Source organism: Corticium candelabrum, unplaced genomic scaffold (genome assembly GCF_963422355.1).
Source record: "Corticium candelabrum unplaced genomic scaffold, ooCorCand1.1 SCAFFOLD_66, whole genome shotgun sequence".
Taxonomy (NCBI): Eukaryota; Metazoa; Porifera; class Homoscleromorpha; order Homosclerophorida; family Plakinidae; genus Corticium; species Corticium candelabrum.
In genome coordinates, this window is record NW_026912703.1 from 1,239 (window position 1) to 18,712 (window position 17,474).

Genomic DNA, 17,474 nt, shown 5'->3' on the forward strand with positions numbered 1-17,474 from the left:
TATATATATATATATATATATATATATGCCGAATTGTGTGTGTAGATATCTGTAAGAAACTGTTGTAACTGTAAGCGATGCGTTCTAAACGTCGTCTTGGTGGGTTTTTAGTTGTCGTGCGGAACGCCTACCTGCCCACACCCACGCTCACCCTAACTCAGCCAAAAAAATCGCCTAGAGAGGCGTGAGATTGTACGGGAACTGGACAACGATAGCGCGAGAGGGTCTGGTATAGCCTCGCAAGCCAGGCTCTTTCGCGCAGTCGATGAGCTAACCGCACGTGAATCACACGAGGAGGAGGAGCTTCTTCCGGAATTGCTCCAGCGCGAGAAGAGCCTGGTCGCTTTCGAGAACGTCATAGTGACGTGGGACCCCCGATCCGGTTTCATAGCTTGCATAAGGCTAATTCGATTTCCTAAAGAGCTCGTTAATTAATGTAATTGCGCTGATACATGAAGCAGAGAGGTAGCCCTCCGCGGAGAGCGCGTGAACACGAAATCCAGTGAAGTTGTTGATGGACAAAGTGCTGGTGAATAATGAGCGTAGGAATGGCCTACATGGGACTGGTCCGCTGAACCTACACTCTCCAGCAACGTTTCTTTCTACTGAACTCATCTGCAGGTTTGCGAGAATTGAAATCGACGTAGAACTGTTCACCACTCTTGCGCGTCTACTCTGACATCTATAGTCTGCGTGGAAAATGGTGTGAGAACTACCTGCCCAGTTTCACTCAATGGTTCATGAAAACAGTGGCCTAGAGCTTGTTGACCTCTACACGTCATGATCAGAGTAGATGTACTGCTAACGCAGTCTATGTGACGGTACTTTCGACTCGGCAAGCAGCACTTTCGTACGATATAACTGGAAACATCTAGGCATGGGAAAACAGCAGTGCAGTGGACCTACCATGTTCAGGAAGTGTAGAGTTGACTCGTAGTTGCACGTGTACTACGTACGACTTGTTTCAATGCACGGATTCTGACTGTTACTTATATACACTAACCGCGTACAATGAGTTCATTTCACAAACTACCGCGCTGCAGATCTAGATTCGGCGGTGTGCTGTTGGCGAAACTGAATGCTGAAATGGAGTCGTGACACTGCAGAATATTACATGGCTGAGCTGTCTACATACGTACTAGAAGCGAACGATGATGTCAACTAGGTACTTAGTGCAAAACAAGCAAGTGCGTGAAGCGATGTCGCGTGTTCTCAACTTTAATACCTACATGCTTACCTAATAGAATTAGCTTTATCGAGCTATGAAACCGGATCGGGGGTCCCACGTCACTATGACGTTCTCGAAAGCGACCAGGCTCTTCTCGCGCTGGAGCAATTCCGGTAAAAGCTCCTCCTCCTCGTGTGATTCACGTGCGGTTAGCTCAGCGACTGCGCGGAAGAGCCTGGCTTGCGAGGCTAGGTCTGGTACAAGGATAAGTGAGTCATGTACAGTACTGTAGTAATCGGTTTCAAAATTAGGAGTCTTGTGTTGTTGAAAAAATTGTTCGTCGTGTCAGACAAACGACTAACTGCAAAAAGACGGCGGGACTTGTCGGCGCTTGATGGACCAATTTCAAAATTTCGATTTCCAGCAGAAGCTCAACGGCAATTATTCTGGTCAAGATATGAGTGATTAAGTACTTAATTTATTATTTGTGGCTTACCTAAACTTTTCTTATAACAGTAAAACATTGAGTCACGTGATTTAGTCATAAATGTTTTAGCGCGCGTTATGTCAGACGCTAACACATTTGCAATGGTATTGTCTCTACTAGACTATACTAGTAGTACATATACAACTACGCTTTATTAACTTAACATTAAAAGAGACCGAGACTACCGCAGAGAGGCTGGTTGTGTTTGCGACGGCGATAATGTTTGCCATTGTGTACCGGACACCTCGTTACGTGGGCGGGACCCTAATCGACCACGTGGTCGTCTTTCCCTATCGAGTATTGTTGTCATGAATGCGGTCTGCTTCGTCTTCTTGCTGCTACTCAAGTACACAGCGAGTGCAGCTCCACATTGTCTTGCTAGTGTGCAACAGAAGTGCTCGAATGATACAGACTGCCAATTCCTTCTCAAGAACTATTTGCTGGGGTGCGCTAGCGTATTTGCCGGGCAAGTGTGCAGCGAGACATGCAAGACTGCATACGACCAACTGCTGAGAAACTCCGTCGGGTCGCAGTACTACTCTTGTAGCTGCTACGAATCTACAATTTGCAATCTCTACAAAAACAATTTGTTGCGGCAATGCTTCGATGGCGTCGCCCCAACGCCTGGATTTATCAGCACGGATGACTCCAACACAGGCAGAGAATCTCTTTCTTGCGTGCTGCTAAACTCAGTCTGCAATTCTTTCGTATCTACTTGCCAGCGTCGCTACCAGACTTTTATTGTCACGTGTCAAGACGCCTTCGATGGCTTCGACTGCTCGTCACAATGCAACTATTCTGTGTACCACATGTTGAGGCATCCGGTCACTCGCCGATTTCTGAGCTGCGACTGTCTCAACGATACGGTTTGTCGTCGGCGCGAGAACAACCTGTTGCAAACGTGTTATAACGGAACGACACCGGATGCGCCACCTCCGGACGCCACGCCTACAATCTATGCTCAAGGCACGTGCGAGGCTTTACTCGAAGAATGTTTCTCTTCCGACTTTCAAACGTGCGGGAAAACGTTTCTAGCCGTCGAAGGCTTTTGCGCTCAATCTCCCAATCCGGTGAGCAGTGCGGATGCATCATGTTCCACACCCTGCGAAGACAGACTTCGAAAGGCGTGGTCGGCGACTGAGTTTGCACGTAAGGTGTCGACCTGCAATTGCACGAACGGGAATTCCTCCGAATGTCTCAGAGTGTCGAGTTACAGCAAGATGTTCGAGAGGTGTGGCTTTAACGGTTCCACTGACGTCATAACGACACCCGCCGTCACTCAAATTCCTCACATTTGGTGCGAATCGGTCGTCGACACGTGCAAGAACAGCGACTGCGTCGATTCCGTTCCTCGAGCGTTTCGCGAAACGTGCGCCTACTTGTTTGCCGACTCGCACTATCGGACGCTCAGTCTGAATCTGTCTGCGTGTACGAACGAGTGTCGTTCGGATCTTACCGCATTGGCTGATACTAGGGCGGCAATTGTGATTAACAGTTGTGTGTGTATGAAACCTTCGTCGAGTGTGTGTCAAAAGGTGTCGCTGTATCGGTCCGTCTTTTTGCTCTGCGATATCGAAATGGGGTCTGTGACTGTGTCTGCGACTGTGTCTGCGACTAGTACGAGTTTGGATGTTGCTACACCGACGACTAGAGGTGGAGAAACAGTGAAGACGCCTAGTGTTTTGGGTTTGGTAGTGGTAATGTTCGTACAATGCTTTGTGACGTTTTAGCCTGCAGTGAAAATGTTTGCAGTCAGTTCTGATTTGTATTGGTTGTCGTCACGTCACGGGGTGACCTCGTGAAATATATATCTCTAGGCTCTTCTCGCCGGATTTGAAAATGTGCACGGAATTGTATTGTGTGGCGTTTTTTAAATGTTTTTTCAAGCTCAGTGCCCCAAACAAATTTTAGCGCCAGTTTACTGAAAAATCCTTAATTAAAAGCAATTTACAAAAATGGCAATAAATGATGCTTGCAGCAAGAAACTCAATTATCATACATTTCTACCCCCGTGCATAGCTTGAGAGTACCTTTTTGCTCTAAATGCAATTTCAACTGCTAATGTGGTATACATGAGATATATAGATACCAGTATGATAATGTTTATTTTTTCCTGTCAGAAGAAAGGGCTACTCAATTAACGCGCGCTAATAGCAACAATGCAAACTACTGCATGCATATGCAAAAGCACTCATATAGATACCACTGTATAGATATGCTACATATCATCCATTTGCGGTATCTTGCCTTTTCGATAATATACCGCCAAAAGAGTTTAATCAACAAACTTGCTTCGACTGCATAGTTTCTTGTTCTTCTAGTTCAATCCGCAACATCTATAGCAAAGTCAGAATTTTGTTTTAGTTTATATCCATTCTGATAAACAGCAACATTGTATGCAAGCCTGGTTGCTCCGATTGGGACATATCTGAGCGAACTTCAGGTAATGCGGAACTAGAAACTGTGATAGGCTTTATCATCTCTCTGCTTTCACGCAATTGTGCAGTAAGACCGTCTAGTCGAATGGTTAGAGACTCTATATCTAAAAACGTATTTACAAACAAGTACACTCGTTTGCTTTTAATATAAGATGTTTAACTCGTTTTACGGTATTCGTAGGCGCGTCGCGTTTGCCAGCTCAAGTAGACTGACACGTACAACGGAGTTCTGACTGTCTAACGAAACGCCGCGTCCTAGCTAGACAATACGTATTTGTTGAAGCTCTGCAGCTGTACATACAGCACAGTTTAGTGTAGTAAAGGATTGATCATACTGTAGTACGGGACGTGTTACTAGTTAACTGTAGGTGGCATTTGTAGTATTGTAGTGTGAGACTGCGAAGATGGGAAGCATGCGCAGTCGACGAATGGTGCTTTTGGCGGTGCTCTAAATACATCAGTTATTCGGTCATTCTACATGGCGTAGTCGGCATGGCTGCAAAAGTGGGACGAGCCCCAAGAGAATTCGTTTTAGACTACGGCCGCAACGTGGCTTGAGTTTGAGCTCTGGCTTGACGATGTCAATGACTACATGTCAATCTGCGAGGTTACGGAGCCTGTGGAGAAAACAGTCTGTTCCTAAGCTGCGGAGAGTTTGCCTCAAACTTCCAGACCAGACAGCTCGCGCTTCTAGTTTGGACCAAACGATACTAAAATGATTTCGGACGTATTTATCAAAAAGCGATGCTAAATGGTGGATCCAAACATCGAAACGCTTTCGTTTCTATCCATCTCAATATTGTTTTGTTTACCACTATCAGGCGAGTAACACAATGATGCAGCAAAAGAACGACAAGTTGACCCTCAACCTTTCCTGTCGAGAGCTGTTTGTGAGTTTTGACACCAGTATTGACGTGACTGGTGTCGAAAAGTGTTTGTTACTTTTCTCAAACACGACAAATCAGCCTTCACTTCATCAAGGAGGAATTGACGCGAGGACGTCATGTTTCCTATTTTTCCCAAGCTGACGTCGGTAGGATTCCAATGTCAAACTGAGATCTGAATTGACGACTTTTTCTACTTCTGAGAAAATCCAACCGAGGACATCACTTGCTCTGTCGAGATTGGTGAGACAACTGAAAACAAGATCTACAGAAGTGTTACCTAAAATAGTATTTCACAACCTGACTGTGACAGGCCTGTTTTGTTAGCATTGCGGCGGCAAACCGTCTTATATCACCTTTCTTGTTGGGATATTCAGCTTGCTCTGATTCACTCATGTCAAACAACATACGCGACGTGTCACGTGAGGATATCGAAATCTTGTCGAGTCGCCCCACGCGTGTACGTAAAGCGCCTCCGTTCAAATAATCGAGTAACGCTACAGTACTGCGGATTGATGTGAATGAATCGTCAAGAAAATTTATTCCTCTACGAAACATGCGGCTCACAGAGTCTATCGTAGTTGTGGCTATTAGGGGTGTGGTTTGGTTTTCTGAAAATCTATTCATGACGTCTTGTGAGTGGTTGTCCTTCAAAGACACCGCTTCTTCACCCGAAGTGTTGTAACTATCAGTCCAGGAAGACTGACATACATGTATGAACGTGACTACTCGGTTATGGTTGAACGTAATCATTTGATACAACTGCTTGGATTATTTTTGACGAACAAACTTAGTTGGGCATGCTAATTAAGTTTGCTGTCACTGACTGCACGCGCCAAACTAGCCATCCCACAGTCTAATCTTGTACACGTTGGTTATTAGTATGTGCAACAGTCGGTTCACAGTCTAGCTATTAAGTCTGAAAAAGTCTTAACAATTATGTATGGCAAGTCTAGCTCGTGGTGATGATCGATTCTTCTAATACGCAACGAAGGCAGAACTCGCGACACTTTTGGGGGTAAAGGCAAACAAGCTTAAAGGAGCATTGTCATGTATATGTATTTATGATTGTTTTGTGTATTTCTGCACCATCTGCCATTCGTATTATTGCAGAACTTTTAAATTGTAATTAGTCATCAGTTTCATAATATCTTATTACAGATTTGATGGTACAGTTAATAATGTAGTGTATCGATGAGATTATAGAGGACCTGGTTTGTGTGTGTGTGTGTGTGTGTGTGTGTGTGTGTGTGTGTGTGTGTGTGTGTGTGTGTGTCTGTGTGTGTGTCTGTGTGTGTGAGTTATATGCAGTACACTCTTTTTGGGAAAAGACAAAGAAATGCTGAATGTAACATCTCATTGTTACAGCCACCATTTTTTGCTAAACGCACTTTGAACTTGAAGATGCCATGCATGGCTTCATTTCTGCAAATGTCGAAAGAGCTCGCCAAAAGACTACAGTATATGCATTCATAATGAATTTACCATTTTAGCTGTAGTACAACTTTCTTCAGATATAAATTGCATCTGTTGGTTTAGGTGTGATTATTGTTCTCATTTTACTGAAATGATGCTATCTGAGCCAACTATTTGTTACCTTGTTGCTAGGCTGTAGTGCGATGGTCTGGCTGTGTTGTTATCCAATACAGCAGTAAACAAGGTAGTTGCAGGTACCAGTCTTCGATGTGAAACAAGATAAGAAACTGTAACGAGCTACGGGCATGCAAAACACATGTAATTAGTGGTCAGCTCGTTACATGATCTACGTTAATTCTTTTATTCTACAAAACTCTCGCAAGGATTGTAGTTGAACACGGACGTACTAGCCTAGATCTTTTGGTCTTCATCGAAAAAATCAACAAGATGAAAGATGTCAAGTCGATTGTGTGTCTAGAGCAACTGCTGCGTTACATACGATGGAGGGATACCTTTGAACGGCTCAAACTGTCGCTAGCCAAAATAAAGGTGTAAGCTCATAAATCCGACGGAGTCACAGATCGCGCCAAACATCTGCTGGACTCGAACCGATTGCAACTAACCCATCCGACTGTGAACTGACGCTAGTGCTTTTACAGTGTCTGATTATGAGACAAATTTTTGCTTAGGCACATTTGTATGTGTACATGTGATGTTTGTGTAAAATATACAAGCTTTGGCTTCTTTGGTTCCTGAACCACAAGTCTTTCCAGCAAACCTTCAATAGAACATATACAGATGTGCCTAGTAAACACCATGTATGTTGTGCCAGATGCTTTTCCAGACTGCTGCATGTATGTACCCTTGGGCTTTATAACAAGCCTCGTTGTAGTATAAAAATGAGTCAGAATTGAAACGATTCTTGGTAACAAGCAAGACTCATCTAATTAGTGTGAAACATTTGCTTTTTGGCAGTTGAAAACATGCAAATTTTGTTGCAAATTAGTTCCCTTTGTTGTTGGCCGTTTGACTCGTTTCGTTGTTGCTACTGCAGTGCTGTAGTCTGCATGTATCTGTTGTTATGCAGCCCAATTGTGTAGAGTTACTGTACACAAGATAGTGACACGCGTTACCGTTAGCTTTAAACATGCAACGAGATAACAGATGGAACGTGCTATAGAGGCAAGACAAACAATGGCAATCGAGCACACAAGAGAGATGTCAGCTAACAAATATCTACAAGCTGTAACAACAATTTTCAAAATTAACGACGCCTTTCTATTCGATTTGTACATGATTTCAACTCATTAATTAAAATGCACTCATGTCAAGTTCCAGCTAACATGAAGTGTGAACATATAAGTGAGTGTATCCTAATCGGTCACTTGATCGCTCCACGCGTACAAGCATGTAGTAGTAGTGTACCCGTCGCGGCCGAAAACAAGCAGCGTTTTGCTCGATTTGCATGAGTCAGTATGTATTGCTACGTTCTAGCAAGCTTCTTGCGCGTTTCCGACTCCGACTTCACAGCCTATATCACTTTCTCTTCGTAGTCTTCAGATTGTTCTACCCCACTTGTGGCAAGCACAAGCTTGAACAAAGTCTCGTTTGAGAAGTGAATCACGTGATTTGACGTGAACACGTGTTACTTGATCTGTCGTCGTCACTCTTTCGTGAAACTTCGAAGTGATCGTAATCAAGGAGTGTTTCTGTTAACAGGTAAGGTATTTTAGTATATCATAATGCCGTTTCTGGTCTCCAGGACTCCTTATTGGGATGTAAGCTACCTAGTGCACTGCCTGGTCTATTGGCTATCTTTTCACTTACTGTATACAGAAAGGAGGAACATTGTATTTAGAAAGAGCTAGGTTTCGAAATGACTGCACATGATTTGCTTAGAACAATTGCTCGTCTTTTACCTTTGCTCAATGAGTTGAAAGGAATGTTCGTGGCCTTGCACCATGGAATTGTATTGTCAGAGACGGATATGCATAACATGGTTGAGTGGTATAGCCGTGTTGATGGTGACCGAGACCTGTTGACACGTGCTCTACAACACCCAGATTTTTCAAAAAAGTATCGTGTATATGCTATAGCAGATAACTTGAGTCACCTGCTGAACAGTCTGTCTGAAACTTGATGTGTCATACCGCTTGTCACATTGATATGTTTACAAACTAAATAACTGGTTTCCTTTCTCTGATGTACGCACCTTTTGAAGTTTTTAAGTTAGGAGAAACTAGGTGTCAGCATCTTTTTCTGACTGTAAAGTTGCTGGTTTAATTTGCATTGTACACTGGATTATCATGCGATTGCAACTTCATGTATTGCAAGATAGTGGTTGGATGGATTATGTGATAATATACTGTATTAAATGTAACACGTGTCTGCCTAAACTATACAAAAAACCCAGCAAATCAACACAAACCTCACACAAACACACACACACACACACACACACACACACACACACACACACACACACCACCACCACCACCACCACCACCACCCACCACCACCACCACCATCACCACCACCACCACCACCACCACACCAAGTAAAATATGGTGGTGGGGAGTGGTGGTGGTAGTGGTGGAGGTGGTAGTGGTGGAGGTGGTAGTGGTGGCGAGGTGAAAGTGGTATTGGTTGTAGCAGTTGTGGTCGTGGTGGTCGTCGTAGTGGCTGTAGTGGTGGTGGTGGTGGTAGAGGTGGTGGTAGTGGTTGTAGTGGTGATGGTGGTGGTGTGGTGCGGCGGAGGTGGTGGTATGGTGTAATAGTAGTGGTGGTAATGTGGTGTGGTAGTGGTGGTGTGTAGTGATGGCAGTAGTGGTAGTACTGGTGGTGGCGGCGGTGGTAGTAGAGTGTTGTGGTGGCAGTGGTAGTTGTGGCTGTGGTGACGGTGGTAGTAGAGTGTTGTGGTGGCAGTGGTAGTAGTAGTGTGCAGTGGTGGTGGTAGTGGTAATAGGGGTGGTATTGGTAGTGGTGGTGGTTGTGGTTGTGGTAGAAATGGTAATGGTAGTGGTGGTGGCAGTGGTGGCTGTGGCGGTGGTAGTGGTGTGTAGTGGTGGTGGTGGTAGTTTGAATTGTTGAGGACCCAACCAGATTCCTCAAAATATGGAAGTCTTAAACATGCGGCTGCCGTCACCGACTTTCTGGAAGGGTTAGAGCAGCTCGCCAAAGAGACACGTTGTAATGAAGCCTAGCTACGAACTTCTAATCCTTCAGTAGTGCAATAGTCTCTATAAACAAGATTCGACCTGTTGCTTTGAGTGTGATTCTTCTTCTTCTTATACTACACGCCGTTTTGCTGTTGTTTTGAATGTTGTTTTTTGCTTTAGTTGCATATGGTTGTGAACTGACGCTAGTGCTTTTACCGTGTCTGATTATGAGACTATCATTTTGCTTAGACACATTAGTATGTGTACACGTAATGTGTGTGTGAAATATACAAGCTTTGGCTTCTTTGGTTTCTGAACCACAAATCTTTCCAGCAAACCTTCAATGAAACATATGCAGAGTAATCTAGTAAACACCATATATGTTGTGCCAGATGCTTTTCCAGACTGCTGTATGTATTTTTGGGCTTTTATAATAAGTCTGGTTGTGGTATAAAAATTAGTCAGAATTAAAACAATTATTGGTAAAAAGCAGTTATGTAATTAGTGTAAATCATTTGCTTTTTGCAGTTGAAAACATAAATCTTTTGGTTGGAGATGAGTGCCTTTTGTTGTTGGCTGTTTGACTTGTGTTTTTTGTTGCTACTGCTGTGCGGTAGTCTGCATGGATCTGTTGTTAGGCAGCCGAAATGTCTAGAGTTACTGTAAACAAGATAGTGACACGCGTTGCCGTCAGCTTTCAACATGCAACGAGATAACAGATGGCACGTGCTATAGAGGCAAGACAAACAATAGCAATCGAGCACACAAGAGAAATGTCATCTAACTAATGTTTACAAACTACAACAACAATTTTTAAAATTAATGACGTCTTCCTTTTCAGTTCGTGCACGATTTTCCACTCATTCTAAAGTGCATGCACTCATGTCAAACGAGCAAGTGTCAGGTATCATGCAATGTGAACATGTACATGAGTGTATCTTAATCGGTCACGTAATCGCTCCACGCGTACATACATGTACCTGTCGCGGCCGCAAACAAGCAGCGTTTTGCTCGATTGCATGAGTCAGTATGTATTGCTACGTTCTAGCAAGCTTCTTGCGCGTTTTCCGACTCGTACTTCACAGCCCATGGCACTTTCTCTTCGTAGTCTTCAGTTTGTTCTACGGCACTTGTGTCAAGCACAAAGCTTGAACAAAGTCTCGTTTGAGAAGTGAATCACGTGATTTGACGTGAACACGTGTTACTAGATGTCGTCGTCACTCTTTCGTGAAACTTCGAAGTGATCGTAATCAAGGAGTGTTTCTATCAACAGATATGGTAATTTAGTATATCATAATGCCGTTTCTGGTCTCCCAGACTCCCTATTGGGATGTGGGCTAACTAGTGTACTGCCTGGTCTATTGCCTATCTTTTCACTTGCTGTATACAGAAAGGAGGAACATTGTATTTAGAAAGAGCTGGCTTGGTGGAGTTGTTGTAATTGTCTGCAGCATCTGCTATCCCTATAATCGCAGCAGTTACTGTTAAATCATCAGTAAATGTTTTTAATTAATTAAATGTGGGATGATTTGCTGCCAACTGTAATGTTTATATTGACAAGACCAAATATTTGTTTAACTTCTAGAAAGCTACTGACAGGCAATTTCCACGTGGCATATTACACAACAGCTTGAGTTGCATGCACACATGTTGGCAACATACTAAAAAATGCTGAATGTCATACGTCTTATTGCACAGCCAACTTCTTTTGTTTTTTTGGACTCAAAGATGCCGTGATTTTATTTTAAAATAATTTGTCAAAAAATTGTTTTAATCAATTTACCAATTTCTGCAGTAATTCTTCGGAGATAGCATTGCACTTGTTGGTTTAGATACAATTATTTTTTTGTGGATTTTGCAGCGGATTTTAAAGTAAATTTGTTTATTTTGCTTTTAATTAACAATTGCAACCTTGAGAGTTTTGTGTGTTATTATGCTGGTGTCTAGAGATTTTGTATATCAAATTTTGTTTCTCTAACGAATGACTTGTCCTTTATTTAAAAGTATTTAAGAATAATTTTAAAGTCACGGAATGATACTATCTGAGCAATTCTTGTCAATTTTTGTCGCATAGTAACCAAAAAACTGTTTGTTATTTTATTGCTTTGCAGTAGTGCGGTAGTTTAGCCGTTTTGTTATCCGATACAACAGTATCCACAAGAGAGTTGCGTGCACGTGCATTGGCGCCACGCCACTCTTTGATATGCAACGAGATAACAAACGGTCACGAGCTACGAGCAAGCAAAAGCCATGCAATTAGTGCTCGCTCATCACGTGATTTACGCGCTTTTGTTCTACGAAAGGCTTTCACGAATTGTAGTTGAACATGGACATTATCATTATAATGAGTGTGTTGATAGGCCTTCTGCTACCTTTACTTGGATGGTTGTTTTGTTCTCGAAGACGTCCTGATCGACAAGATTGCGTGTCTAGAGCAATTCCTGATCGACAAGATTGCGTGTCTAGAGCAATTCCTGCTCTAAACGCGATGGAGGAATATCTTGGAACGGCTCAAACGGTTGCTAGCCAAATTAAAGATGTACACACGTGGATCGAAGGGCGATTTCCAGAAATCGTTGCAGTCAGAAGTCGTGCAAAAGCTATATTGGACACGAGCCAATTGCCAGTAAACGATACGACCATGGGACAACTCAAGAAGCTTGTCGACGTCCTCGAGCAATGCAACTCAATTCTCATTAGATGCCACTCGCTCACTAGTTCATGTATTAGATTGGGAACGGATGAACGAGCAGATTCACTTCGGGATAGTATCTCTAGAGAAAACTTGGACATCGCGGTAGTCAAGCAATTTATCGACGAGTTTCAGAAGAAAATGAAGCAAATAGAGCAAATACGTGAAGAATACGACGATATCGATTGCAACGGTGCTCTCGAAATAGCCAAAGAAGAAGTCGGCAAGTTAGAAGAAACAGAGAAGAGTCTTCAGAATACAAAGAAAGAGACTGAATCTACGAGAATCGTGGCTCGGGCGGGTGCGGTAGCATTGGGAGTAGCAGCATTAATAGCACCAGTTATTGTGCCAATAGTAGTAGGTGCAGCAGTTTGGCTAGGTTCCGAAGAGAATGCTCGTGATTTGCTTAGAACAATCGCTCGTGTACTTCCTTTGCTCAAGGAGTTGAAAGAAATGTTCGTGGCCTTGCACCATGGAATTGTGTTGTCACAGACGGATATGCATAAGATGGTTGAGTGGTATAGCCGTGCTGATGGTGACCGAGACCTATTGACACGTGCTCTACAGGACCCAGACTTTCCAAAAAAGTATCGTGTACATGCTATAGCAGATGGCTTGAGTCACCTGCTGAACAGTCTGTCTGAAACTTGATGTGGCATACTTCTTGTCACATTGACATGTTTACAAACTAAATAACTTGTTTCTTTTCTCTGAGGTACGCATCTTTTTGGAGTTCTGAGTTAAGAGAAACAGCTAGGTGTTAGCATATTTTTCTGACTGTAGAGTTGCTTGTTTAATTTGGCATTTTACATTGGATTATCATGCGGTTGCAACTTCGTGTATTGCAAGGTAGTGGTTGGATGGATTATGTGATCATATACTGTATTAAATGTAGCACGTGTCTGCCTAAAAATATACACAAAAACAAACGAACCAACAAAAACACACACAAACACACACACATACACACATACACACACACATACACACACACATACACACACACATTCACACACACACACACACACACACACACACACACACACACACACACACACACACACACACACACACACACACACACACACAATCTCGGTTACCCATCTATGATTCTGCGAACCTCAGTTTACACCATCCTAGTCTTGAACCATATTGCCCCATTTATAAGTTGGTCCAACCTTGCCCTACCCCTCTCAAGACATGTCAAACACACTGAACTACAAGAAGATATTGCACAACAACAAGCGATTGCAAAAGTTATTGCACAACAAGATATCAAACATCATTTCTTGTTGTAGTGCAATAGTGTTGTAATGCATTGTCTATGCAGTCAATGTGCGTACTAAATGTCTTTGTGGGCAAGATGGTCCAAGACAGGCATTGTGTATTGGTGTGTGTGTGTGTGTGTGTGTGTGTGTGTGTGTGTGTGTGTGTGTGTGTGTGTGTGTGTGTGTGTGTGTGTGCGCGCGTGCGTGTGTGTGCTTACGTGTGTGCGTGCGTGTGTCTAAACATGTTTGGCATAATAGCAGCAACTCAAATTATAGATGCAAAAACACAAATGCTGGCATTTTGCATAAAGTGTGCTACAACAATGTCAGCAGACAAGCTACTCAGTCTATTAGTAGAACAGTGTCATCAGTCACTGATTATTGTTCAATGCTTGACAGGCTGCACGATGCCAGTTTATCAAGATATGACTTCAATGTTGCAACCAGTGCTTTGTCTTCAAACTTTTCTGTCTTTGTTTGACTTTCATTTCTTGACTGAATAACATTCCAACAGCCAATGACATCCGAGGTTGCGCTGCTAAGAGCCAGTACCAATTTATCAATTAAGTTAAAGATGTCGATCAAATGTTGAGCATTCTGTTTCACTTGGGCGATAGATTCTCTTAGATCGGAATGTTCTTGCACCTCACTTTCTGCACTAGCCTCGGTCGTTGGTAACACTTTAGAAATTGTGTTGGCAACAAATTTAAGCCAATTAGAGAAAGAAAAGTAATACCAAGGTGTGGTGGCATTGGCTTCTTCGATCTCCTTTAGTATTTCTCTCATGTTTGAATCTAAACGTTGAAACGCTCTTGTTTCTTTCCATCTCTGTGTTGTTTTTTTTACCGCTTCCAGACGAGTAACACAATGATGCAACAAAAGAACGACAAGTTGACGTTCGACTTTTTCTCCAGACAGCTGTGTGTGCGCTTCTTCTGTCAGTTTTCCGACTCCTACATTCCAGTACTGACGTGACTGATGCAGAAAAGTGTCCCTCACGTCTCTCCAACTGGACAGATCGCCTTTCACTTCGCCGAAGCGCATTTGGCAAGATGACGTCATATTTGCTAACTTTTGTCCTAGCTGACGCAACAATGATTCCAAAGTCAAAGTGAGATCCGGACTGACGACTTGTTCTACCTCTGAGAAAAGAGAACCGAGGACACTGCTGGCTTTGTCGAGATCGGCAATGCAACGGCACACAAGGGAAACGTCGTCTATATATAGTAAAATGATTCACAAGCTAACAGGGCCGTCTTAAAATTACGATTAACAGTTTTTATATCACCTTTCTCCTCGGCCTGTGCAAGACTTTCGACTTGTGGTAGAGCACTCATGTTGAACAAACAAGTCTGAGACAAGAAAATGTCACGTGCAAGTATGCATAAGTCGATCGTAATCTGCGCTAGTCACCCAACACGACCAGTCGCCCCAGGACGTACCAGTCGCCTCACACGATCAGTCGCCCCACACGTACCAGTCGCCGCCAAGTTTGTGAAAGTCACCGCGACTAGCAACAATCAGACCCGTTCTTCTCTCGATAATTTGAGTCAAGGTTGTTGTTGACAGGTAAGAGCAACTAGCCGTCGAGAGCAAAATGCAGTTTGGAGACTTTCTAGTAAAACTGTGGTTTTTCTGGTGTGTGGTTCGTTGCAAAATGCATGTTTACTGTTTTTTTCTATGTGAAATCCATAGAGAACTCTGCAACTTGGTGCAGCAGACGTTAACGCTCCGCCGATTTTTCACTGACGTGTTGTAATATTATCGTTGTAGAACACATTGTGTAGATATACGTATTTACGTTACAATTTTTGGCTGTACTTGCATGACAGTATATATTATAAGAATTACTTTACGCTGCTTTTGCAGTCCAGTGGACGAATGTAAGCGCATTCAATCAATGCAACCGACTCCATTTTTTGGGCAAGCAAACTGCGCTTAGCTAATCAAATTTGTTGCGGCTGCACTTATCTATGCCAAACTTGCTACCCCGCGGTCTTATCTTGGTAACCAGTTTTCTTTCGGCATGTGCGACAATCGTTGCCAAGGCATTACAAGCAATCTGAAACATTCGTAGAGAGTCACCTATTTGAGGTGCATGAGGATTTGAATCGGAAACAAGGCAGTATTATAGACTTAATTAACTGCAAATAGTCTTCGTTGCATTCTGATGACCTCTCTCTATTCTAGGTTAGTAAAAGACGTTTGTAATGACAAAGTCTGGCGTCAGCTCAGTATGTTCGCAACTGATGAAGTGTCACGCTGTCCTCGAGCTATTTGCCAGCAGTTCTCGAGAGATCATCAAAACAATTTCTGATATCATGTCGGAGTTGAAACCAGAACAAACTGTAGCTCGAATGCGCTTTACCGAGCTTCAACATCTGTTGGAACGTTGCCAGGAGACAGCTAACACAGCAAAAAAGCAATTTGGAAAATTTGCAGGCATTGCTACCGGTAAGCTAGCACGCGAGGCACGAAAGCAGATGCGAAATGGTTCTCTAGAAGGCAAGTTGGTAGAAACACTAGCAGAACACGCTCGTTCAAGACTGAAGGATATTAATGCAACAAAACGGAGGTTTGATAGTTTAGGTGCAGCAGAAGCTGTGAATGCAGTAAAAGCAGAAACCGAGTCTTTGGTAAAACAAGCTCAAACAAAGAGCAATGGAAAGTTTTGTTTACAAGTCGCAGGTGTAGTTGCTGTAGTTGCCTTTGTCGCGGTTGGAGGAAGTTGTATTGCAGTTGCAGGATCTATTTCCACACAGATAGCGATTGCAGTTTTTACGGGAATTCTCACTGTTGGAGGAATTGCAGTTACTGCTTACTTGTCAGACAAGATCGACAATCTTGTTCGACAGCTAGAGATGTTGGCAAAAAATTTTGAAGACATACACGGAAGTTTGAGTAGAGTTTGCACCGACGTTGATAAACTACTGGAAAAAACCAAAACTGCCGAAGGTGACATTGATTTGATGCGATCACTGTCATCTGCTGCACAAAATCGTTATGAAAGTTTAGGACGCGAGGATGTCGTGACGTCGTTTCTGGACGAGTTAGAACAGCTCGCAAAAGAAACTGGTTGCAATGAATCTAGCGCTACCATCAATAATGCAGCAGTCCCGAGAAACGAGAATCCATCTGTAATTGTTTGGGCTGTGATCATTCTTTTTTTAGCCGTCGTTTGTCTGTGGCTTTTCAAGTGAATTTGTCCTTTTTGCTATGCATGGCTGCAGCATTTGAACGTTTTACGTGCTATATATGGTTGTGAACTTATGCCTGCGTTTTGCCGCATTTGATTGTGGGACAAGTACCTTATTGCTTAGACGCTTTTGTAATACATGTATGTGGTTTGTGTAAAATATACATATAGTCAATAAATCATGTAGCACAGAGTGAGGCTTCGTTGGTTTCTAACACACAAATTTTCCAGCAAAAACAAGAAGACGCAGTGTATTGTGGTGCCAGATGTAAAAGTCTTTTCCAAACTACTTTCCATGGGTTTAGTTTAGTAGGTCTGCATGTTTTTAGAGTAAAAATGGCTCAAAATTAAAATGCTTGTACCACAAGCAAGAGTTATTGCAAATCACGAAATAATACTACTTGAGGCTGTTTAAGAAATTTTTGTTGCAAATTAGTGGCGTTTGTTATTGGCTGTTTTGCTTGTCTTTTCTGCTACTGCAGTGCGGTAGGTTGCATGGTACGTCGTTATCTACACAACACATTTGTAGTACACGTGCAATGGGGGCAACTTTCAACAATTGCAACGAGATAACAAATGGCACGTGATAGAGGCAAGACAAACAACAACAGCGATCTACATTAGATAGACAAGCTATAACAGCGCTCTAAGATTAAATATGATTTAATTTGTAACATTATTCTATTCAATTTGTGCATGAGTTTCAACCTTTTCTGACTAACCACTCATGTCAAACAAACAAGTTTCATGTTTATGCAATGTGTCAC

General features: G+C 42.8%; 4 protein-coding genes across 6 annotated transcripts; 3 read left to right on the top strand and 1 right to left on the bottom strand.

Annotated features, from left to right (window-relative positions):
* Positions 1-1,945: 1,945 nt before the first annotated feature.
* Positions 1,946-3,493, top strand: LOC134197956 (uncharacterized). Its single transcript, XM_062667310.1, has one exon. It carries the CDS (start codon positions 1,964-1,966, stop codon positions 3,383-3,385), a length of 1,422 nt encoding a protein of 473 aa, XP_062523294.1. The 5' UTR covers positions 1,946-1,963; the 3' UTR covers positions 3,386-3,493.
* A 7,260-nt stretch (positions 3,494-10,753) lies between these two features.
* LOC134197958 (uncharacterized) lies at positions 10,754-13,102 on the top strand. Its single transcript, XM_062667312.1, has 2 exons — positions 10,754-10,829; positions 11,912-13,102. Exon 2 carries the CDS (start codon positions 12,040-12,042, stop codon positions 12,892-12,894), a length of 855 nt encoding a protein of 284 aa, XP_062523296.1. The 5' UTR covers positions 10,754-10,829; positions 11,912-12,039; the 3' UTR covers positions 12,895-13,102.
* Positions 13,103-13,770: 668 nt separating this feature from the next.
* LOC134197957 (uncharacterized) lies at positions 13,771-14,879 on the bottom strand. Its single transcript, XM_062667311.1, has 2 exons — positions 14,800-14,879; positions 13,771-14,728 (listed from the first exon to the last, which is right to left on the bottom strand). The coding sequence occupies exons 1-2, from the start codon at positions 14,846-14,848 to the stop codon at positions 13,890-13,892; spliced, it is 888 nt and encodes a 295-aa protein (XP_062523295.1). The 5' UTR covers positions 14,849-14,879; the 3' UTR covers positions 13,771-13,889.
* A 74-nt stretch (positions 14,880-14,953) lies between these two features.
* On the top strand, positions 14,954-16,880 carry LOC134197955 (uncharacterized). 3 transcript variants are annotated; one of them, XM_062667306.1, is made up of 2 exons: positions 14,954-15,080; positions 15,702-16,880. In XM_062667306.1, the coding sequence occupies exon 2, from the start codon at positions 15,722-15,724 to the stop codon at positions 16,709-16,711; it is 990 nt and encodes a 329-aa protein (XP_062523290.1). In that variant the 5' UTR covers positions 14,954-15,080; positions 15,702-15,721; the 3' UTR covers positions 16,712-16,880. The 3 variants fall into 3 exon arrangements, with proteins under 3 accessions (XP_062523290.1, XP_062523291.1, XP_062523292.1); XM_062667307.1 differs by lacking the exon at positions 14,954-15,080 and adding an exon at positions 15,112-15,633; XM_062667308.1 differs by lacking the exon at positions 14,954-15,080 and adding an exon at positions 15,570-15,636.
* The last annotated feature ends 594 nt before the right edge of the window (positions 16,881-17,474 follow it).

Bases quoted from the DNA above. Each gene is read 5' to 3' on its own strand.
- LOC134197956 (XM_062667310.1), top strand. From the start codon at position 1,964: ATGAATGCGGTCTGCTTCGTCTTCTTGCTGCTACTCAAGTACACAGCG.
- LOC134197958 (XM_062667312.1), top strand. From the start codon at position 12,040: ATGGAGGAATATCTTGGAACGGCTCAAACGGTTGCTAGCCAAATTAAA.
- LOC134197957 (XM_062667311.1), bottom strand. From the start codon at position 14,848: ATGAGTGCTCTACCACAAGTCGAAAGTCTTGCACAGGCCGAGGAGAAA. The intron at 14,729-14,799 runs GTGATATAAAAA...TACTATATATAG, and splicing joins TGCACAGGCCGAGGAGAAAG to ACGACGTTTCCCTTGTGTGC.
- LOC134197955 (XM_062667306.1), top strand. From the start codon at position 15,722: ATGACAAAGTCTGGCGTCAGCTCAGTATGTTCGCAACTGATGAAGTGT.